General features: G+C 46.0%; 1 protein-coding gene across 5 annotated transcripts in view; it reads right to left on the reverse strand.

Annotated features, from left to right (window-relative positions):
* EPB41L1 (erythrocyte membrane protein band 4.1 like 1) overlaps positions 1 to 23,876 on the reverse strand; it is a 302,903-nt gene that overhangs the window by 118,007 nt on the left and 161,020 nt on the right. For all 5 annotated transcript variants that reach the window (XM_030211261.1, XM_030211259.1, XM_030211260.1 and 2 more), the window contains exon 3: positions 5,730 to 5,908. In XM_030211261.1, coding sequence (XP_030067121.1) covers positions 5,730 to 5,894 — 165 coding nt within the window. In that variant the 5' untranslated portion in view covers positions 5,895 to 5,908. The remainder of the gene's footprint in view (positions 1 to 5,729; positions 5,909 to 23,876) is intronic.

The following is a 23,876-nucleotide window of genomic DNA, read 5'->3' on the forward strand; positions in this document are numbered from 1 at the left end:
AGATAATTGGCATCTCTAAGAGCCTGGTAGAAGGAAGATAGCCATTGGGACACTGTTATACCAGGATACAAATTATATCTCGGTGATAGGGTGGACTGAATTGGTGGAGGGGTAACATTATATGTTACAGAGGAAATGGACTAAAAATTCTGCAGGACACAAAACACATCTTGGAATCCATATGGATTGAAATTCCTTGTGTAAAGGGGAAAAGGATAGTGATAGGAGTGTACTATCGCCCACCAGGCCATGACGAACAGACTGATGTAGAAATGTCATCAGAAATTAGGGAGGCTAACAAACTGGGTAACACAATGATAATGGGTGATTTCAATTACCCCAGTATTGACTGGATAAATGTAACATCAGGACGAAATCAAGGACTGCTTTACGGAGCAGCTGGTTCAGGGAACCAACAAGGAGAAAAATTCTAAACCTAGTCCTTAGTGGAGCACATGACCTGTTGTAAGAGGTAATGGTGCTGGGGCCACTTGATAACAGTGATCATAACACAATCAGACTTGATATACCAGAAATAAGCAGTGGATTTTCCCAAGTCAATTTAATAATGGTCTATGGACTTTTCCTTTAGGAAGCCGTCCAGACCCTTTTTAAACCCCACTAAGCTAACCACCTTTACCACATTCTCTGGCAACAAACTCCAGAGTTTAATTACACATTGAGTGAAGAAAACCTCTCTCCGATTCGTATTAAATGTACTACTTTGTAGCTTCATCGCATGCCCCCTAGTCCTAGTATTTTTGGAAAGAGTAAACAAACGATTCACGTCTACCCATTCCACTCCATTCATTATTTTACAGACCTCTATCATAATCTCCCCTCAGTCGTCTCTTCTCCAAGCTGAAGAGCCCTAGACGCTTCAGCCTTTCTTCATGCAGGAAATCCAATACCTTATCATTTAACTTTCAAAAAGGAGATTATGATAAAATGAGGAGAATCCAAAAATAATAGGACTAGAGGGCATGAGTTGAAGCTACAGTGTGGTAAATTTAAAACGAATCGGAGAAAATTTTTCTTCACCCAACGTGTAATTAGACTCTGGAATTCGTTGCCGGAGAACGTGGTACGGGCGGTTAGCTTGACGGAGTTTAAAAAGGGGTTAGATAGATTCCTAAAGGACAAGTCCATAGACCGCTATTAAATGGACTTGGAAAAATTCCGCATTTTTAGGTATAACTTGTCTGGAATGTTTTTACGTTTGGGGAGCGTGCCAGGTGCCCTTGACCTGGATTGGCCACTGTCGGTGACAGGATGCTGGGCTAGATGGACCTTTGGTCTTTCCCAGTATGGCACTACTTATGTACTTAGCTGCTGCAAAGGTCAAAAATTTCTTTTCATCTTTTCAGTGCTGATATGCTGTGTCCCTCCTCTGCAGCCAACCCTTTCACTTCTGGGTCAGCTGAACTTGTCTGGTGGCAGTACAGTATCGGGCTGATGGCACAGTATAAAGCAGCACACCACATCCAGCTGCAGGCTCCGTTCTATTGGCCTCAGGGCACACTGCCGCTCCCTGCTGTTGCAATCCCTGTGCAAATTCAGGGTTTGCACACCTGGCTGCACAAGCCCCGAGTCTTGGTTCAAAAGACAGACTTAGAACCTGACTCACTAATTCTTTTTTCCCCAGTTCTGTTTCCATGAGATAACAGCATACGAGTCAGGTGTTTTTGCATCTCTTCTTAGACTGAGTGATTCAAACCCTCACTGTCCCCTGATGTACTCTTTCCAGAGACTTTCTACCCTGCTCCTGGATATCCTTCACTCCCTCTCTTCTCAGCCTGTCAGTTTTACAAGGCAGGCAGAAGGTCTGCCTTTGTAACATCTGAGTCAATGGAAGTCATGGGATTTATTTTTTTTTTCTAAGCACACGTACTGTGGAAAACTCAGCAGAATTATAACATGGAACTAAATGAATTGAACAGCTGGCAACAGCTTAAAACAGTGAAAAGAGAAATATTCTCAGGGCAAACTGCGACAGAATGCCGACTGCTGAACTGTAGTACTTACAAGAGCAGTTGGAATGTGGACTGTAAATCACACAATATTAGATGTGGCTCTACTTGCTTTGGTTGTACGTGCAGGTTGTATGTGCATAAGTATTGCCATACTGGGAAAGACCAAAGGTCCATCGAGCCCAGCATCCTGTTTCCAACAGTGGCCAATCCAGGTCACAAATACCTGGTAAGATCCCCAAAAAGTACAAAACATTTTATACTGCTTATCCCAGAAATAGTGGATTTTCCCTAAGTCCATTTAATAATGGTCTATGGACTTTTCCTTTAGGAAGCCGTCCAAACCTTTTTTAAACTCCGCCAAGCTAACCGCCTTTATCACATTCTCTGGCAACGAATTCCATAATTCAATTATATGTTGAGTGAAGAAAAATGTTCTCCGATTCGTTTTAAATTTACTACATTGTAGCTTCATCGCATGCCCCCTAGTCCTAGTATTTTTGGAAAATGTGAACAGAAGCTTCATATCTACCCATTCAACTCCACTCATTATTTTATAGACCTCTATCATGTGGGGGGTTTTTTTCTGTGATTTTTACTTTGTTTCTTCTTATATTCAATACAGTAGACCCCAGACAAAGATGTGCTTGGCGTTAATCCGTCTGATATTCAAAGCGATTTAAATGGGTTGGGGAGCCTATCGCCTGGGCCAGGTAAGATGGTAGAGGGGGGTATGGTCTGATGGTGATAAGGGACAAGAGGTGAAAAAAAAAAAGATGCAAAACAAGGGGTGTAAAGTGGTGATGGAGGAAAAGAAGGAGAGAAGAGAAATGGGAAGAAGTGATTGAGCTGAAGCAGGGAGTTATTGAGATAGCCAAGAGGATGCTACTGCTTGCCCCGGAATTGGTAGCATGGAATACTGCTACTCTTTGAGATTCTGCATGGAATCTTATCACTCTTTAGGATTCCGGAATCTTGCTATTCTTTGGGGTTCTACATGGAATGTTGCCACGATTTGGGTTTCTGCCAGGTACTTGTGACTGGCTTGGCCACTGCTTAGAAACAGGATACTGGGCTACATGGACCTTTGGTCTGACCCAGTATGGCTACTCTGATGTTATGTGGTTCTGTTTATGCGCTAAACATGGCTGGTTAGCTCTGAATATTGGGAGGTAACCAGACTCCAGCGCTGAAACTCCCCCGAATTAGCCAGCTTCCATTCCTGGCCAGTTAACTTGCTTTTTGGCGCAATTTCTCAGCATTCTGCTCCACTGCAAATCACTCAATTCTTATTTTTCAGAGCAAACCATTATTATGTTGAACCACATCATCTATATTTTGAGCAACAACTCACGCATCTAAGGGGTCCTTTTACTAAGGCGTGCCTAAAAGTGGCCTGTGCTGGTGTATTGCGCGCGTTTTGGGTGCTCGTTGGTCCATTTCCTCAGCGCGCCTGGGAAAAAAGGCAATTTTTTGTGCCAGAAAATGAAGCGCGGTAAAATTAAAACCAGCTTGCGTCCATTTTTGTTCTAAGACCTTACCGCCACCCATTGACTTAGCGGTAAGGTCTCACACACGCTAACTGGGTGGTAAGCGTTCAATGTGCATAAACTGCCGATTACCACCAGGTAAGCGCCATGCGGCGTGTTTTGGAATTACCGCCCGGAGCACTTCGTAGCCGGGCAGTAGTGCAATTTCACGTGCATTGGATGCATGTAGGCGCCCACATGCCTTAAATAAAAGGACCCCCTAGTGTTGATTGAATTGACCCGAGGCAGGCATTAGTCATGCTGAAACACGGCCCGTGTTGGGTTCCATTCTTGAGAGCCCTTTGTGCTTTTTTTCTGGACCACAAGCTTATTTTGCCATTAGCGCATGGCCATTAAAACAGATTCGTGCATGAGCCCTTACCGCGACCCCATTATGTAGGTGGCAAGGGCTCATGTGCTAAGCGCCTTTTAATTGGTTAGCGACAGGCAATGTAGGTGCATTAACTGATGCAGAACACATGCCAGGGCCCTTTTTACCGCAGCAGGTAAAAATCGCCAAAAAACAAATGGCCATGCGGTAAGATTACTTTTACCGCGTGGCCATGCGGGGGGAGTACTTACCGCCACCTACTGAGGTGGCGGGAAGGGCTCCAGCAGTAACCAGAGAGCGCATGGCAATGCCCGATTATCGCTGCGCTATACAATTTTAAAAAATTTCTGGCTCACCAGAAATAGTGCACGCTCGAGGTCGAAGTACTGCCGCTTTGGGCTTACCGACGCTTTGTAAAAAGGGCCCCAAAGTTTTGTAGCCTCTGATATAGGAAAAGTTTTGAACAGAACCGGTATGAGGATCTGAATTTGCAAAGGGGGAACAGGCATACATGCAATGAATTATATAACAGAGATTCTTGACAATAGGATTACACTTCCAATAAGGCAGTGAGTTTCAAATCTGTTGGCTTTTCACAATGAATACCATGTCTCCAGTGCATACAAATATATCTTGTGCATGGTCTCTATGCAAACAATCAGGGCCGGTCAAACCCAGTAAGCAGGGTAAGCACTGCAGGGGAGCGCCTGCCTTCAAGGGCGCCGCTGTGGCGCTGCGCCGCCATACCGCGCTACCCTTGGGGGTTTAAATCTTTTATTTACCTCCGTCCCAGCGGCCGCGTCATTTCAAAGCCCTGCCCGTCTCTAGCCTTCCCTCCCTTCGTGAGTTCGTTCCCGCAGAGTCCAGCCTTCTGACGTCATTTCCTCGAGGGCGGGACTCTGCGGGAACGAACTCACGAAGGGAGGGAAGGCTAGAGACGGGCAGGGCTTTGAAATGACGCAGCCGCTGGGACGGAAGTAAATTAAAAAAAGACTTAAACCACGCAGGGTGGCAAGAAGAAAAAGGGGGATGTTGGGGGGAGAAGAGGGCGGGCAGGTGGCCATAAATGGGAGGGGGATGGGGGTGAAGGAGAATCGCTGGACAGGGGCATGGTGGGAGAAGAGAGAAAGGAGAAGCTGGGGGGGGGGGGGGCACCAACTGATAGTCCGCAGGGGGCGCCAGAGACCCTAGGACCGGCCCTGCAAACAATTTTCAAAATTGCCTACCTGGATCAAGTTGCCTTTGTGAAACATACCCTTCGCTGTCCAGCTGAAACTTTCTGCAGATTTTTACAGTGTATGTATTTATTTTACAGTGCTTATATCCCACAATTTCCCACCTCTGGTAGGCTCAATGTGGCTTACAACATTTGAATAAAAAAAATAGACAGGGTACAGCAAATGGAAAGGGGTAAGTAGGGCAACGAGGTAAGGATAAAGAAATTTTTGCACTCAGGGGAAATATTCCCGAAGGCAAGGAGCGGGCTGGGCAATGGAAGGAACCTGTATGGATCCAATTTTCCAATGTGCATATATCATCTTCCAGAAAAGTTTAAATTTTAGTCCACACAAAAATCAGCAGCAAAAGTCCATAGCGTAAGTATTCAAAGGAAAAAAGTACCAGTGTTTATGTAGCTTGAAAGTTTACCTATTTGTAACTTATTCTTGCTGGGAATTTCTTCAAAAAGACACTTAATAAATATAAAGCCCAATCACAGAAAAACATCCTGAAAACCCAAGTGATTTGTGAACCCCCTGTAATAAGAGATGAGTATTACCTTTAATAACGCTGTAATTTCTATGGCGCATCACAGAACACCTGCCCTGTGCTAGCTGCAATCACGTCACAACCTCCCAGATTCACTCAGCCCACAGCTGCTTCCCCGGACTTGCTACTAACCTGTTCTAATTTGCTGGTGTCTGCATTGGCTTCCAGATTGTTTGCAGATGGCGCAGGGGTCGACGGTGTCACCACTGCCGGCGCTGCTGTTGCTAACTGCTGCTGCTGCGGAGGTTCCTCTTGGGCATTCCTGAGCTCAGAATCTGTGCCCGTCTCCGTCGTCATGGTTACAGATTAGTCTAGATTATTAGGACACCAGTGAAGAGGAACAGGGTGAGAGGAGAGAGGGAGAAAGAAAATTAAAACAATGTCAGTCGCCTCCGAAACCTTTTCCTGAGGGCATTAAGGGGGAGCACACAGGCACAGCTTTTCATGCATGAAAACTATACAGTAACATTGGCTTTTCAGGCTGGAAGACAATTATTTGCATAGACTAACAAGGGTGACTTCCAAGGGTCAGGCACTGATACGTCTGGCTGCCTACTTTTGTCCTCTGGGGCCACCGTCTGACGTCATCAACTGGCATATGCTCCCTCCCACTATTGATATCATGCATATCACAAGCAACAGATTCACAAGATGTCCTAGAATTTGTGGTCATTGCTTTCCCGCTCAACTGCGTGCAGGCTACAAACAGTATGATGCATTGCAAAGAGGTTCAGAGACCCCAGGTGGTCAAAGTGCTGAGTACAGGTGACTTCAGTAAGGCTGCAGGCTGACAAGTAGGAGATAGTAACATAGTAGATGACGGCAGAAAAAGACCTGCACGGTCCATCCAGTCTGCCCAACAAGATAACTCATATGTGCTACTTTTTGTGTATACCTTACCTTGAATTGTACCTGTCCTTTTCAGGGCACAGACCGTATAAGTCTGCCCAGCACTATCCCCGCCTCCCAACCACCAGCCCCGCCTCCCAACTACCGGCTCTGGCACAGACCGTATAAGTCTGCCCAGCTGTATCCTCGCCTCCCAACCACCAGCCCCGCCTCCCAACCACCGGCTCTGGCACAGACCGTACAAGTCTGCCCAGCACTATCCCCGCCTCCCAACCACCAGTCCTGCTTCCCACCACTGGCTCTGGCAAAGACCGTATAAGTCTGCCCAGCACTATCCCCGCCTCCCGATCTCGACTAAGCTCCTGAGGATCCATTCCTTCGGCACAGGATTCCTTTATGCTTATCCCACGCATGTTTGAATTCCGTTACCGTTTTCATTTCCACCACCTCCCGCGGGAGGGCATTCCAAGCATCCACCACCCTCTCCGTGAAAAAATACTTCCTGACATTTTTCTTGAGTCTGCCCCCCTTCAATCTCATTTCATGTCCTCTCGTTCTACCGCCTTCCCATCTCCGGAAAAGGTTCGTTTGCGGATTAATACCTTTCAAATATTTGAACGTCTGTATCATATCACCCCTGTTTCTACATTTCACTCCATATTATATTTGTTGCATTTGTACCCCACATTTTCCCACCTATTTGCAGGCTCAATGCTCAAACAACCAGACAAAGCAAAGCACTGTACCTTCCATAACAGACATGTGATCAGGAGGCAAACTCTATAAAGGGTACCCATTTTTAGATGCCAAGAAGACATCTAGGACGGTAATGTAGCAGCGCAAATACGTGTGTTTAATTTAAGCACAACCACTTACCCCAGGCCAGTGTACGTAACTCATGCCTAGATTATACAGAAACTAGTAAAAAAGGCCCGTTTCTGTAGGCAAGGAAACGGGCCTTAGGCAGGCAATTCCCCCCCCCCCCCCCCATGCTACGGCCCCCTCGAACCCCCCCTTCCGCGAACCTGTCGTTCCCGCCGCCGTTGTTGTGCTACCTTCCCTTCCCGTAGGTTCCTCGATCATCTTCTTAGAAAGTTTAACTCCGTGCGTCTGACGTCAGATGCACGGAGTTAAACTTTCTAAGAAGATGATTGAGGAATCCACCCGAAGGTAGTGCACAACAGCGGCGGGAGGGGGGGTGCGGTTTTCGGCGTTCCGGGGGGGGGGGGGGGGGGTGACAGCTGATTCCGAGGCAGTAGGAGGAGTAGGGGCGTACTCCTCCCCTTGCCTTGCAATCAGCTGTGTTGTCGTCAGTGACGTCCGTGCGTGACTGCCTCGCAGACCACTTGCAGCCAGGCAGCCACGGTCCCAAGCATAGAACGTTGGAGGTGAGAATTATTATATAGGATGTGCATAAAGGATAGTATTGTATAATACACTCCTGCAACTGTGCACCCATCAAAGCTCCCCCAGACTAGGGTTACCATATTTTGTCCTCTGAAAAAGAGGACGCATGTCACTTGGGCAGACTGGATGGACCGTGCAGGTTTTTTTTTCTGCCGTCATCTACTATGTTACTATGTCACGCCCCGCCCACACCACGCCCATTTCGCATCCTTACCCCGCCCTTTCTCATTCTCACCCCGCCACCTGTCACATATTCCCCTCCCCTCCCCCGGGTCATAACATAGTAACATAGTAGATGACACCAGAAAAAGACCTGCACGGTCCATCCAGTCTGCCCAACAAGATAAACTCATGTGTGCTACTTTTTGTGTATACCCTATTTTGATTTGTACCTGTGCTCTTCAGGGCACAGACCGTATAAGTCTGCCCAGCACTATCCCCGCTAAGCTAACCGCCTTTACCACATTCTCTGGCAACAAATTCCAGAGTTCAATTATACGTTGAGTGAAGAAAAATGTTCTCCGATTCGTTTTAAATTTACTACATTGTAGCTTCATCACATGCCCCCTAGTCCTAGTATTTTTGGAAAGTGTAAACAGACTTATACAGTCTGTGCCAGAGCTGGTGGTGGGAGGCGGGGCTAGTGCTGGGCAGACTTATTCGGTCTGTGCCAGAGCTGGTGGTTGGGAGGCGGGGATAGTTAATGAGCATAGTAACATAGTAGATGACGGCAGAAAAAGACCTGCACGGTCCATCCAGTCTGTCCAACAAGACAAACATATGTGTATACCTTACCTTGATTTGTACCTGTCTTTTTCAGGGCACAGACCGTACAAGTCTGCCCAGCAGTATTTCCCGCCTCCCAACCACCAACCTCTCTTCCCCCACCTGCTCCGCCACCCAATTTCATATTCCCCTCCCCTCACTTACTATCTACTGCCCTGGTGGTCTAGTGACCTCTTCGGAGCAGGAAAGAGCCCCCTCCTTCCTGCCCGGAGCGCTGCCCTTGCCCTGCATCCTGTTGCTGTGGCAGTCTCGGGATTCAAAATGGCCGCCGAGAGTTGAAGTCTGGCGAGGCTGCTTTAACTCTCGGCGGCCATTCTGAATCCCGAGACCGTCACACAGCAACAGGATGCAGGGCAAGGGCAGCGCTCCGGGCAGGAAAGAGGGGGCTCTTTCCTGTCCTGAAGAGGTCACTAGACCACCAGGGCAGTAGATAGTAAGTAAGGGAAGGGGAGGCTAGGATAGGTCCACCGCCCGCCCACCCGTTTGTCCAGAAATCCGGACAAACAGGCGGACTATTTTCTGGCCCAAGTATGAGAAACCCGCCCGTACACCCAGACATGTCCTCAAAAAGAGGACATGTCCAGGTAAATCCAGACGTATGGTAACCCTACCCCAGACTCAAAAGGTTTGGAAAGTTCCTGGAGGAAAAGTCCACAGTCTGCTATTGAGATGGACATTGAGAAGTCACTGCTTGCCCTGGGATTGGTAGCATGGAATGTTGCTACTATTTGGGTTTCTGCCAGGTGCTTGTGACCTGGATTGGCCACAGTTGGAAACAGGATACTGGGCTAAATGGACCACTGGTCTGACCCAGTATGTCTTTTCTTATGTTCTTATGTATAGCCAAAATAGTGCATTTACAAACATAGATGCCAGTATTCTGGTCATTTATGTACCCTCATTTACAGAATTATCCCGTCAGGGGGCAATTTTTAAGCTGGCCACATAGTTTCCATATTGCAAGCTCATTTTCAAAGGGAAACCCTGCATGAAATTTCCTTTGGAAAATATGACCAACGTGGGGCACCAGATCCTTAATATTCACATACTTTTGCACCTTTCTCCCCTCAATCTAACCCCCTTCAGCTCTGTCCTTTTTTTAACAGCATGGGTATGTTTAATCTCAGTGGGGGGGGAAGGGTACAATTTTCAGCAAGGTTTTTTCTGCGGGTATATAGATGTAAACAGCTTTGAAAATCACCCTCCCCATTGCCCAATAAAATACATTGAACTTTACTGGTTATAGCAGTCGACCTTTAGTTAGGAGACTGCCCGAGCCAACACAAGTCCAAAACCATAGTCCACTCAGGCCTGAATTCACAGTTGTATTAGGCCTTTGACTAGGATAGAAAACTTTGGGAAGTGGTAGACAAAGTCAGTACTGATGAGGTCCAGGAGAGGAGGGAGGAAGACAGGGAGAGTTTGGAGGTATGCAGGGCAGGACTGGAGTCAGGGTGGTGGTACTAGTGGCCTGATGTTCAAATATATTAATTAAACTTTTCAACAACACAAAATATAAAACTACGAAAAGATAAATATTATGTAGAGTCTTACTGTTCGACACTTACGCGATGTATAACTTTGATTGTTTTCTAAGGTTCTATTTTCTGGCCCAAGTATGAGAAACATTGGGGGGTGTTTTACAACGGCGCAGTCGCGATTTTAGTGCACGCTAATTATTAGCACAAGTTAAATGCTACAGATTCCTATAGTGACGCCCACACTGGAATCAAGAAGTTTAGATAATCTTGTCTTAACGTTTTTACGGTCTCATTGGGAAAATCCAACATTTAGACGAGACTTTACCTAAAAGAACCAACAGCATTTTGCCATACAGAGACTCCTGAAGCAGGCCTGAATGGCCGAAACACAACTCGTGTCAAGTCCGTTTTTTTAAGAATAAACTCTTGCTGTGAACTTTTTCTGAGTCCAGTAGAAGTTTGTTTGGCATCACCCGTCTTGTCACCTTCGCTGTGTTCTTTTCTTGGTTTTTCCATTGCGGAGGTCCGCTTTCTTCTGTGTTTGCCTGTCTCTAGCGTTTAGCACATGCTTACTTTTTAGCACACGCTAAAAAGGCTAGCGCGCCTGTGTAAAAGGACCCCATTGCAGAGCTGCCAAGTTACCCATTCCAGGAGGGAGACTTTGTGGCCGGTCCTGATTTTAAACTTACATCCCAAAGCAGTGTAGTATTTGTAGTCCATGATTCTATCCATTGAAATCAGTACTGCAGATCCCATAATGCACCAGGATGAAGTTGGCAGAAATCCAGGACCGGCCTAAAAGTCTCCCTCCTGGAATGGGTAACTTGGCAGCTCTGCCATTGTGACATTCTGCAGCCATGTTCTTATACCTATAGGTAACACAAAATAAATTCCACCACGTAGCATAGCACAACTCAGAGTTATTTTTCCATTTCTGAAAAATAAGCTTCACAGATAAAGATAACAAAAAGGATGAAAAAAAAGGATCTTCGCTGGGGTTTACTAAGCCGGTAGCGTGGCTGGCTGCCCTAGTGCCAACATAGCCCATTCACTTTGAAGCTGGGTCGGCAATGCCGCGTGGCTTAGTAAACAGATCCCCTTATGTCTGAGGCCTAATCGCCTCCAAGCAACTATAGCATATTGTTAATTGCTCCATAATACCCAAAATATCAGCATTTGGGTCAACTATTCTAATGTTGCAAAGATGATGAGCATCGTCCACAGTTCCCCTATCTGCAACGTATCAGGGTGTGGAGTACCTTTCCCACCTGGATGGCCAATATTTTGCATCAATGTTACAGCAAGTATTAAAGAGAAATAGGTTCAGAATTTGTGACTGATGCAGGATCTTTATCAGGTTGAACCATTAACACAATGCGACCCTCCAGTGCAGAATGATGCTCGCCCCCATCTGCTGCTAAACACTGAACGCACTAAACCATAATGGGAATAGGAGCATGGTCTGAGGTCCGAAGGACTGGCGGTCAGGGATGAGAGAAGGGAAGAGGAAGCAAGGAGTTTTTGTTGACACTGCTTTGAGGTGATCAAAAAGTAAATTTGCCATTGTCCTGATCTTAGAAAACTCAGGGCCCCCTTTTACCACTCTGCGGCGAAAGGGGGCCGGCACTGGCGTCGGCACGTGTTTCACACGCGTGCTGAGGCCTCTTTTACCACAGCTGGTAAAAGTCTTGCCTTCCTGCAGGAAATGGCCGTGCGGCAAGTAAAGCATTTGCCGCGTGGCCATATAGGGGAGGAGCCCTTACCGCCACCCATTGAGGTGGCGGTAAGAGCTCCCGTGGTACCGGGCACTGCCGCTGGATTCACTCCATCGCTACAAAAATAAATACATTTTTGTAACACCGGAAATGACGGCACACTAGGGGTGGGAGGTACTGCTGGGCTGCTGCGGTAGCCCAGCAGTACTTCCTGTATAGCGAGCAGAAAGCCCGTGTCGGGCTTACTGCCGCTTAGTAAAAGCAGCCCTCAGTAGTGGCGTAGCAAGGGCAGGGCGGTCTGCCCCAGGTGCACGCTGCTGGAGAGTGCAGAGAGCAGCCGCACGCCTGTCGGCTCCACTGGTTCTCTGCTCCCTCTGCCCCGGAACAGGTCTGTTCTGGGGCAGAGGGAGCAGGGAGCCAGCGGAGCCGACAAGCGCGTGGCTGCTCTCTGCACCCTCCAGCAGCCAAGAATGCACCCCGGGGAGGGATAGGAAGCCGTTGCGCCGGGGGAGGGAGTGTCATGCTGCACCCTGGGGGGATGGACGCCGCTGCACCTGGGGGGGAGGGGGGGAGTGCGCAGTGGCAATCCGCCCCGGGTGGCAGGCGACCTAGAATCGCCACTGGCCCTCAGGGTCTCTCTCTGACTCAGTTTGCCTCACTATGACTGTCAACGATAATAATGATCGAATTGTAATCTCTCCCCCATATAGAAACTGTCACGCAAAGCAAAACTGGAAGACAGATTTTCCACCTCAGCAACTGCACTGAAGCATGGATGTAAACAACAAAAATTAGAAATCACAGTGTGACACTGTTTAGATTAAAGGTGCTCTTTACATGCAAACTATTATTACTACCATTAATAATAATCAACAGGAAACACTGATGGGTCCCCCTCACCCTCTGCTCTCTAATCAACATCTGTGGAGGGGGTGAATCCTGGCTAATGAACCTTTCATAAGAAGCTCGTTTTCTTAGTATTCCACTTGCCAGTCATGGTGAAAATGTGGATTTTGGGGGGTTTGGGATGAGAATGCTTGATTTTATTTTATGGCATTTGTATCCCACATTATCCCACCTCTTTGCAGGCTCAATGTGGCTTACATTTCGTCATGGATACTGGAAATAGCATTGAATATACATTTGGTTTACAGAGGGTTTTGTGTTAGATGGTAGTAAGATAGATGAGGGCATTAGAGCAAAAAGACATTATAACACATTATAAGACAGTCTGGAAGTTTTAAGACTATACAGTTACACATGTTGAATTATACAGTTACACATGTTGATCTTTGTGATATATCTTGTCGAAGAGATAGGTTTTCAATAGTTTGCGGAAATTGGTCAATTCATAAACCGTTTTCAGGTTACGTGGCAGCGCGTTCCAGAGTTGCGTGCTCGTATAGGAAAAGGTAGATGCATGCATTGATTTGTATTTCAGACCCTTGCATTTGGGAGGATGTAAATTAAGGAATGTGCGAGAGGATCTTTTTGCGTTCCTGGGTGGTAGGTCTATCAGGTCTGACATACAGTGGTGGAAATAAGTATTTGATCCCTTGCTGATTTTGTAAGTTTGCCCACTGACAAAGACATGAGCAGCCCATAATTGAAGGGTAGGTTATTGGTAACAGTGAGAGATAGCACATCACAAATTAAATCCGGAAAATCACATTGTGGAAAGTATATGAATTTATTTGCATTCTGCAGAGGGAAATAAGTATTTGATCCCCCACCAACCAGTAAGAGATCTGGCCCCTACAGACCAGGTAGATGCTCCAAATCAACTCGTTACCTGCATGACAGACAGCTGTCGGCAATGGTCACCTGTATGAAAGACACCTGTCCACAGACTCAGTGAATCAGTCAGACTCTAACCTCTACAAAATGGCCAAGAGCAAGGAGCTGTCTAAGGATGTCAGGGACAAGATCATACACCTGCACAAGGCTGGAATGGGCTACAAAACCATCAGTAAGACGCTGGGCGAGAAGGAGACAACTGTTGGTGCCATAGTAAGAAAATGGAAGAAGTACAAAATGACTGTCAATCGACAAAGATCTGGGGCTCCACGCAAAATCTCACCTCGTGGGGTATCCTTGATCATGAGGAAGGTTAGAAATCAGCCTACAACTACAAGGGGGGAACTTGTCAATGATCTCAAGGCAGCTGGGACCACTGTCACCACGAAAACCATTGGTAACACATTACGACATAACGGATTGCAATCCTGCAGTGCCCGCAAGGTCCCCCTGCTCCGGAAGGCACATGTGACGGCCCGTCTGAAGTTTGCCAATGAACACCTGGATGATGCCGAGAGTGATTGGGAGAAGGTGCTGTGGTCAGATGAGACAAAAATTGAGCTCTTTGGCATGAACTCAACTCGCCGTGTTTGGAGGAAGAGAAATGCTGCCTATGACCCAAAGAACACCGTCCCCACTGTCAAGCATGGAGGTGGAAATGTTATGTTTTGGGGGTGTTTCTCTGCTAAGGGCACAGGACTACTTCACCGCATCAATGGGAGAATGGATGGGGCCATGTACCGTACAATTCTGAGTGACAACCTCCTTCCCTCCGCCAGGGCCTTAAAAATGGGTCGTGGCTGGGTCTTCCAGCACGACAATGACCCAAAACATACAGCCAAGGCAACAAAGGAGTGGCTCAGGAAGAAGCACATTAGGGTCATGGAGTGGCCTAGCCAGTCACCAGACCTTAATCCCATTGAAAACTTATGGAGGGAGCTGAAGCTGCGAGTTGCCAAGCGACAGCCCAGAACTCTTAATGATTTAGAGATGATCTGCAAAGAGGAGTGGACCAAAATTCCTCCTGACATGTGTGCAAACCTCATCATCAACTACAGAAGACGTCTGACCGCTGTGCTTGCCAACAAGGGTTTTGCCACCAAGTATTAGGTCTTGTTTGCCAGAGGGATTAAATACTTATTTCCCTCTGCAGAATGCAAATAAATTCATATACTTTCCACAATGTGATTTTCCGGATTTAATTTGTGATGTGCTATCTCTCACTGTTACCAATAACCTACCCTTCAATTATGGGCTGCTCATGTCTTTGTCAGTGGGCAAACTTACAAAATCAGCAAGGGATCAAATACTTATTTCCACCACTGTATAGGCTGGGGCGTCACCATGGATGATCTTGTGGACCAGGGTGCAAAGTTTGAACGTGATACGTTCCTTTAGTGGGAGCCAGTGTAATTTTTCCCGCAAGGGTTTCGCACTTTCGTATTTTTGTGTGCCGGATATTAGTCTGGCTGCTGTATTCTGAGCTGTCTGGAGTTTTTTTTAAGTATTTGTTCTTTACAGCCGGCGTAAAGTGAGTTGCAGTAATCCAGATGACTAAGTACCAATGATTGTACCAGATTGCGAAAGACAGTTCTTGGAAAAAATGGTCTGACTCTTTTTAGTTTCCACATTGCATGAAACATCTTTTTAGTAGTGTTATTTGCGTGGTTCTCAAGTGTTAGGTGTCGATCAATTGTGACACCAAGGATTTTTAGGGAATCCGAGACTGGTAAATTTAGTTTAGGTGTTTAGGTGATGATCTCCAAAAGCCACATCAAGGTTAGGGTTACCAACTGGATTCACCTGAAAGGGTTGATTCAGTCCTGGGTTTACCCCATTGCGTGCAGGGACTTGTAGTCTTGCTTTTCTTCAGGAATGCAATAGGGAAAGCAGAACTACAAGTCCCTGCATGCAACGGGGTAAACCCAGGACTGGATCAAACCTGCCAGGCGAACCTGGAGCCAGTTGTCAACCTTAATCAAGGTTCAGACTGTGGTCTCTTGAGCACGGTCTATAAGAAAAGTAGATTTGGATTCTCTGACTTATCTGGAATGGACCCTGAAACCTCTTCTTGGTTATCCATCAGAACACTATGACCCTCAGTGGGTACCAACCCTACTACTACTTATCATTTCTATAGCGCTACTAGACGTATGCAGCGCTGTACACTTGAACATGAAGAGACAGTCCCTGCTCGACAGAGCTTACAATCTAATTAGGGCAGACAAACAGGACAAAACAAGAGATAAGGGAATATTAAAGTGAGGATGATAAAATAAAGGTTCTGAACAAGTGAATACGGGTTAGGAGTTAAAAGCAGCATCAAAAAGGTGGGCTTTTAGCTTAGATTTGAAGACGGCCAGAGATGGAGCTTGACGTACCGGCTCAGGAAGTCTATTCCAGGCATATGGTGCAGCAAGATAAAAGGAACAGAGTCTGGAGTTAGCGGTGGAGGAGAAGGGTGCAGATAAGAGAGATTTACCCAGTGAACTGAGTTCCCGGAGAGGAATGTAGGGAGAGATGAGAGTGGAGAGGTACTGAGGCGCTGAAGAGTGAATGCACTTATAGGTCAATAGGAGGAGTTTGAACTGTATGCGAAAATGGATAGGAAGCCAGTGAAGTGACTTGAGGAGAGGGCTAATGTGAGCATAATGACCCTGGCAGAATATTAGTCGTGCAGCAGAATTTTAAACAGATTGAAGAGGAGAGAGATGGGTAAGTGGGAGACCTGTGAGAAGCAAGTTGCAATAGTCTAAGCGAGAGGTGATAAGAGCGTGGATGAGGGTTCTGGTAGTGTGCTCAGAAAGGAAAGGGCGAATTTTGCTGATATTATACAGAAAGAAACGACAGGTTTTAGCAGTCTGCTGAATATGTGCAGAGCAGGAGAGGGAGGAGTCAAAGATGACCCCATGGTTACAGAGCTGATGAGACAGGAAGGATGAGAGTGTTATCCACAGAAATAGAAGAACTCTGAGCCACAATGGCTTTTATGATATGCATGAGACAAATGTGCATACCTTGGAAACCATTATGAGATAAATTATTTTTATGGACATTTTGGATCAACTACCTGATCCCTCAACCCCTGCCCATCAAAGGCAAGTAGGGGCCTTATAGAAGGCGCCACAAAAATTGTGAACACCTCTCTCTCTAACGGGCAACTACCAACAGCATTAAAAAGGGCAGTGGTTCGCCCTTTGCTAAAGAAAAACAACCTTGACCAAGACAAACTTGAAAGTTGCAGGCCAGTATCCAACATTCCATTTCTAGGGAAACTCATAGAACAAACAAACAGTCTGTGTTCAACTTAATGATTGGCTAGAAGCGAGAAACTGGCTAGATCCATGCCAATCTGGATTCAGACCCGGTTATGGAACAGAAACAGTCCTCATACCCCTAGTAGATGATCTTCACAGAAACTGAGACAAGGGATCTGCTCGATGTTAGTACTGCTAGATTTTCTCAGCCACTTTTGACACTGTGGATCATGATATCATGTTAGCATGATTGACAGAAACAAGGATCGATACTGTGAACTATTCTGTTCAATATGTACCTCAAGCCACTAGCTGAGCTTATCCAGTCAATGAACACTCAGTTCTACATCTATGCAGATGATGGGCAGCTACTCATACCCATTGAACCTGACTTACCCACAGCCTTGAATAAACTGATTAACTGTCTAACATCAATTCAATAATGGGCTAAACGCAACGAACTTTGCCTGAACCCAAGTAAAACCAAGCTTCTCTGGGTACCTAACACAAGTGGCTACATACCTGACATCAAAATACCTTTTCGGAAGTATGAACTCCCCCTCAAATCACACGTCAGGAACCTTGGAATACAGCTAGACTCAACACTTACTCTGACTCCCCAAATCCAAGCAACTTTCAAGAGCTGCTTCTATTATTTGCGACAGCTACGCTGCCTCTCTCCTTACATCGAGAAGGTAAATCTTATCCCAGTTGTGCCTGCCATGGTAACATCAAGACTGGATTACTGCAATGAACTATACAATGGTCTGAATACAAAGGGCCTGCACCAGCTCCAGTTGATTCAGAATGCAGCAGCAAGACACCATTTTTGCAAAAACTTCATTGGCTACCAGTACAATACAGGGCTAAATTTAAAACTCTATGTCTGATCTTCAAGGCCACACTCCGCCAAGGACACTAAGGTCCTCTCAAGGACTATCACTAACCATACCCTCTCCAAAAGACATTACACGATGTGATATCTGCAAGCGAGCCCTCTCCAGAGTAGCCCCCACACTCTGGAATGCACTCCCAGAAAGGCTCCGCTTAACACAAGACTATCTCTATTTCAGGAATCAGGTGAAAGCTTGGCTCTTCAACCAGGCCTTTAATGGAAGAAGTAACTAACTCTTAGTTTCACTCACACAAGGAGTGACTCGGGCTGCACATACTGCAGCAGGACACGTTTATCCAGTTCTACCCTAGCTGAGATAATATTTAACCATCTCTCTGACCTCATGTGCAACTTTCTCTAAATCAATCACCTACTTTTTAACTCTTCTTACTCTCTTACCTGTCTATATGTTCCATCTTTGCTTTACCCTTCACTATCAATTATAATGTTCTATTACATATTGTGTTGACATTGTAAGTAGTAGACTATGCCATACTTTGCATTGTTATTTGAATATTTTGACTGCTGTAATTGCCTATTGCTCATGCTTGATCTATTCTTACTGTACACTGCCTTGAGTGAATTCCTTCAAAAAGGCGGTAAATAAATCCTAACAAACAAATACAATAAAGTTAGCAAGTGCCAAGATTCCATTATAGACCGCTAGCATATGTGGACACTGGCACATTTAAAGACAGGCAGCAAATGTTATGCCAAATCAACAGCAGTTCTGAGTATTGGTGCCTAATTGTGCCCTGAAGTGCACATAACTCATAGTATTCCACAAGTTACGTATTTTTCTCCGAGACTCACCCTTACTCTGCCCATGTTTGCTTCCCTCTCACACGTACACGCTAAAGACTGGCGCTGAACAGTATTCCATAATGGGCATTCCAGGATCAGTGCCCTTTATAAAACAGTGCGTAGTGCCGGGATCCGTGCTCAACTTTGCGTGCAAGGAGTTACACCAACTGAAACCAGGTGTGAATCCCGGTGCACAAGATGGGCATGGATCCAGGGCTGGTTTAACCACTGGACCAGGGAGCCAGTGATTAAGGGCACCAAAATACCCAGCCTCTGACCTCATCTGGTCTACAGATTAAGCCCTTTTTACCCCCTCCACCCCCCCCCCCCCCAGTCTGGTCTCTCCCCTTCTCTCTCCCCCTCCCCCAGTCCAGTCTCTCTTTCCCCCTCTTCGCACTTCTCCCTCACCCCTTGGGTCTTCCCTCTACCGCGTCCTGCCTCCTGTGATGAAATTTCCTGTAGGCAGGATGTGGCAGAGGGAAGAACCTGTGGCTGGCTTTAGGCAGCTTGTCATGCTGCAGTTGCTACGCCAGGCGATCGATGTAAACTTTACAGGCCATGGCGGAGTGAGAGAAGTGAGGGAGCAGTGCCAGACCTGCGGGAAGGGGGACAGAGCAGGTGGAAAGAGAGACCGGACCAGGGGGAAGGCAGAGATGCCAAACCCATGGGGGGAGGTAGAGGTGCCAGAAGCATTGCGATGGGGGAGGGGGTGCTGCCAAAGCAATTTGGCCTACGGTGCCACTATGCCTTGAACTGGCCCTGCGTGGATCTCCCAAATTCTATAACACTGCGTGCATTTTAAAGGAACACCCTAGATCCACCCTTCCCATGACCACGCCCCTTTTGCAGATCTGCACGGAAACATTTAGGTGCTATAATAGAAATGGGTACTTTAGTCGCCATATATAGAATCTAGAAGATAATGGATTTATACTGTATGTAAATGTTTATGCATATTCATTATGGATATCCTGAATCCTTGACCAACTACAGGTTCCCCATAACAGATTTAGGAAGATCCGATATTTCATTCTACAGAGTGCATTAAGATTTCAAAGCCAATAATGGATGCTAATTGATCTTTAATTTTCAGCAAGTAAAGAACTTCCTCATCCACAGCCATTCCAGTTTAATGAGATGACAAATGCCTTTGGAAATATGGGCAAGGATGAGCACTCTAGTAGTAAAAGCAACAGCATTTACCACAGATGAACCATCTCACTAATAATTACTCTCTGATACTGTGCCCCGCTAACCTGCGAGGAATGATCTCACTTTTACGACTTGTTTTGATTTGCACTTGATGTTTCCAATTTAGCAGATGAGTGATGGGAGATTTCCTACTCTCCAGAGGAACAAGGAGAAAATGAAAAGTCTTTGCGCCTCTCCAGGCAAGATGGGAGTGAAATGATTCTGTTTTTAAAGGTTAACCCCCTATTGAGACAGGCAGGGGAAGCAACTGCTTGCCCTGAGCTTTGTAGTATGGAATGTGTTGCTACTCTGAGATTCTGCATGGAATCTTGGCGCTCTTTAGGATTCCAGAATCTGGCTACTCTTTGGGATTCTACATGGAATCTTGTCACTCTTTAGGATTCCAGAATCTTGATATTCTTTGGGGTTCCTACATGGAATGTTGCTACTCAGATTCTGCATAGAATCTTGTCACTCTTTAGGATTCCAGAATCTTGCTATTCTTTAGGGCTTTACATGGAATGTTGCTGCTCTTCGAGATTCTGCATGGAATCATGGCACTCCTTAGGATTCCAGAATCTTGCTATTCTTTGGGGTTCTACATGGAATCTTGTCACTCTTTAGGATTCCAGAATCTTGCTATTCTTTGGGGCTTTACATGGAATGTTGCTACTCTTCGAGATTCTGCATGGAATCTTGTCACTCTTTAGGATTCCAGAATCTTGCTATTCTTTGGGGTTCTACATGGAATGTTGCCACGATTTGGGTTTCTGCCAGGTACTTGTGACTTGGCTTGGTCACTGTTTGGAAAACAGGATAGATGGACCATTGGTCTGACCCAGTATGGTTACTCTTATGTTCTTATGTAATCCTACAAACTTGCATACCCAATTTTACGCTTAGAATGCAAAGATACTCGCACAAGTTATAGGTCAGTTCTGTGTGTAACCTAATAATAATAATAGGCACCACTAGGGGCTTAGCTCTGCTACATCTGCCTACAGGAAATGACAACGCAGGAATCAGACATGGCAGAGGAAAGGCCCTGCAGGGGTTGGCCACAGGCAGCCTATTTACAGCACTGCCTCCACCTAGCAGACACCACCACTCTCAGACGGCTGGAAGTGGGGGGAAGGAGATGTTGGACCCAGGTAGGGGGAGAGTGATATTGGACAGTGAGAAGTGGGGGAGGCAGGTCAGGACCGAGAAAGGCAGATAGTGGAGATGGAGAGCAAAGGGCAGTCCCTGGCTCAGCAGGAGATCTTTGCTCCCCCGTGGGACAGCGGGGAATTTCCAGCTGAAGGAGACTTGGCAGGTCTGCATGTTCAGTTGCAGAGGGCAGTATGTGTGTACCTCCATTTTCAGGTCTTCCTTCAGAAAGAGATACACCTTTGAGTGTGACCGAGTCCATAACATTCAAAAGGACCCCAGTGATTTTTCAGGATGGGGGAAACAAATGTTTCTAGATCCTTGGGAATCAGAGTGAATCACTGTGAGTTAACAAGCTCACCACACATGAATGTTTGTGTCAATCCAAGAAAAGTTTACCGATTCAAAATACGTGCAGGCAGTTGAAATGAGAGAAAGCTTGCTCCAAATTACAGTCAGTACAAGCATAAAACAGTCACAGCTGCTAATTCCCGTGGTCTCTTTGGCCTCCCTTGCCTTCAACAGCTCGCCAGAAATGGATACAGGAATTTCTGTTCATCCAGACTTCACCCTAGACGCATTCAGCTTCCCAAACCAAGCGTCCTCCTTGAAGCAGAAGAGCAGATCTCTTCACTTCTTGGTAAATCTAACTTCCAGCTTTGACGCTCAGGGTCACTTGGAAAAATAAGCTCTAAGCATTGTGCCAGACGTTTCAGTTGGTGCAAATGACCGCACGTAAAGTTAGGCATGATTCCCGGGTGTAAGTGCTATTCTTTAAACCGCGCCTAACTTTAAGCGCAGCTTGTAGCATAGAATTTCTTTCGGCACCATATATAGAATTCACCCCTTATTGTTAAGCGGATTATACGTTTTAAAAAGTCGGCCACCAGATTTTGAGAAGGACATGCCAGGAAGTATCCCTTTAAAATTCCGTGAAGCAGACTCATAAGCTGCTGCAGGCTTGCAAATTTAACCAGGAGCACTGAAAATAGCAGTTTTGATGGACAGCTTGGAGAGTGGAGACAAAAACTCTATTTTCAGTACAAACTGATGGTTACGCTTATGTTTATAGCAAAATATTAGTGGGAAGAAGCAAGAATTTATGATTTTAATTTGAGTATCTGCAATAAAATATACAGGAAAATCTGCTTTATGGTTTTCTGCCTGAAATGCTCTCTTTCCTCCAGGAGTGCTTTGGCTTCTAGTAAAGTTATTTTCATTTGTCAATGTTTTTGCTCATCCGTTCTGTACTAAGGAACATTAGAATCATTCCCCTGGCATAACATTTAAAGACAATGCCGCAGGCTTTTAATGACCTTTGCCTCATGACCTGCCTTGTCCCGAATCCCAGGTTTATAATGAGTTTCCAGGTTCTCACATGCTTAGGAGTTATCACTTGCCGCTCCAAAATCTTCCAAACTATTGGGTATGTCCCTTATTATTTTAGAATTCTTTTGCACGGGGCTAATTTTATAAGGAAACCGAGAGTACTGTGGGGCTATATTTCACGTGCAGCACAGAACCCTACAATCAAGATGGATTTCTTCAGCCGAGGATTCACTGCTGCAGTCCTGATTATCTGGGACAAAGGTGAACAGAGATGCTGCTTATTCCTTCCCATGGACCGGTTCTATCCAGCAAAGCCACAGTTGCTAGTAGACGGACATTATCTCTACAAAGCTGCTACTGAAACCAAAACATGGCATACCAGTGAGGGTTTCTCCTACATATGAACACAGCTCTGGAACGAGTTACCAAAAGACCTGAAATTCACGAACAATATTACTACTACTACTTAACATTTCTAGAGCGCTACTAGGGTTACGCAGCGCTGTACAAATTAACAAAGAAGGACGGTCCCTGCTCGGAAGAGCTTACAATCTAAAGGACGAAATGTCAAGTTGGGTAGTCTACATCTCCTAAACTTCCAAAAAAAACCTAAAGACCCACCCTTCCAGAAAGGCACACCTCACAGAACCAACATAAACAATGAAAAACACCACCTAAACTAGGATGGGATCAACTCTTAATACTTTGCTGCACGATCCCGCCCCTAGCATTCCGCTTGGAACGGTCCACACTGGATCTACTTAAATATACCATACACTCTGTATCTGTTCACCCCAGAGCCACCTCTCCGGCATTATGTAAGCCACATTGAGTCTACAAATAGGTGGGAAAACGTGGGATACAAATGTAACAAACGAGCCGTCTATGGAGTAGCCCCCCCCCCCCCCCCCCCCCCCCCCCCCCCCCGCACTCTGGAATGCACTCCCTGAAAGGCTTCGCTTAACACAAGATTATCTCTACTTCAGCAAGCAGGTGAAAGCTTGACACTTCAACCAGGCCTTTAACGGAAGTAACCAACCTGTTAGTCTCACTCACACACACAAGGAGCGACACGGGCTGCACATACTGCAGCGGGACATGCTTATTCACTCCTTCCCTAGCTGAAATAACATTAAACCATCTCTGACCTCGTGTGCAACTTTCTTTAAATTAGTCACCTCTTACTCTTACCTATGTATTTGTTACATCTTTGCTTATACTCTACACTGTCAATTAAAATGTTCTATTACGTATTGTGTTGGCATTGTAAGTACTAACTATGCCACACTTTGTATTATTTGAATGTTTTTACTGCTGTAATTGTCTATTGCTCATGTTTGATTTATTCTTACTGCACACCGCCTTGAGTGAATTCCTTCAAAAAGGCAGTAAATAAATCCTAATAAATAAATAAAATGAGTACGTCAGTGACACAGATCCTTGCAGGCTTATTTTCGAAAGAGAAGGACACAAATCGGGAGATGGGCATCCTTCTCTCAGGGTCGCCCAAATCGGCATAATCGAAAGCCGATTTTGGGCGTCCCCAACTGCTTCCCATCAAGGGGACGACCAAAGTCCCGGGGGCGTGTCAGAGGCGTAGCGAAGGCGGAACTGAGGTG

The sequence above is a fragment of the Microcaecilia unicolor genome, chromosome 8, assembly GCF_901765095.1.
Source record: "Microcaecilia unicolor chromosome 8, aMicUni1.1, whole genome shotgun sequence".
Taxonomy (NCBI): Eukaryota; Metazoa; Chordata; class Amphibia; order Gymnophiona; family Siphonopidae; genus Microcaecilia; species Microcaecilia unicolor.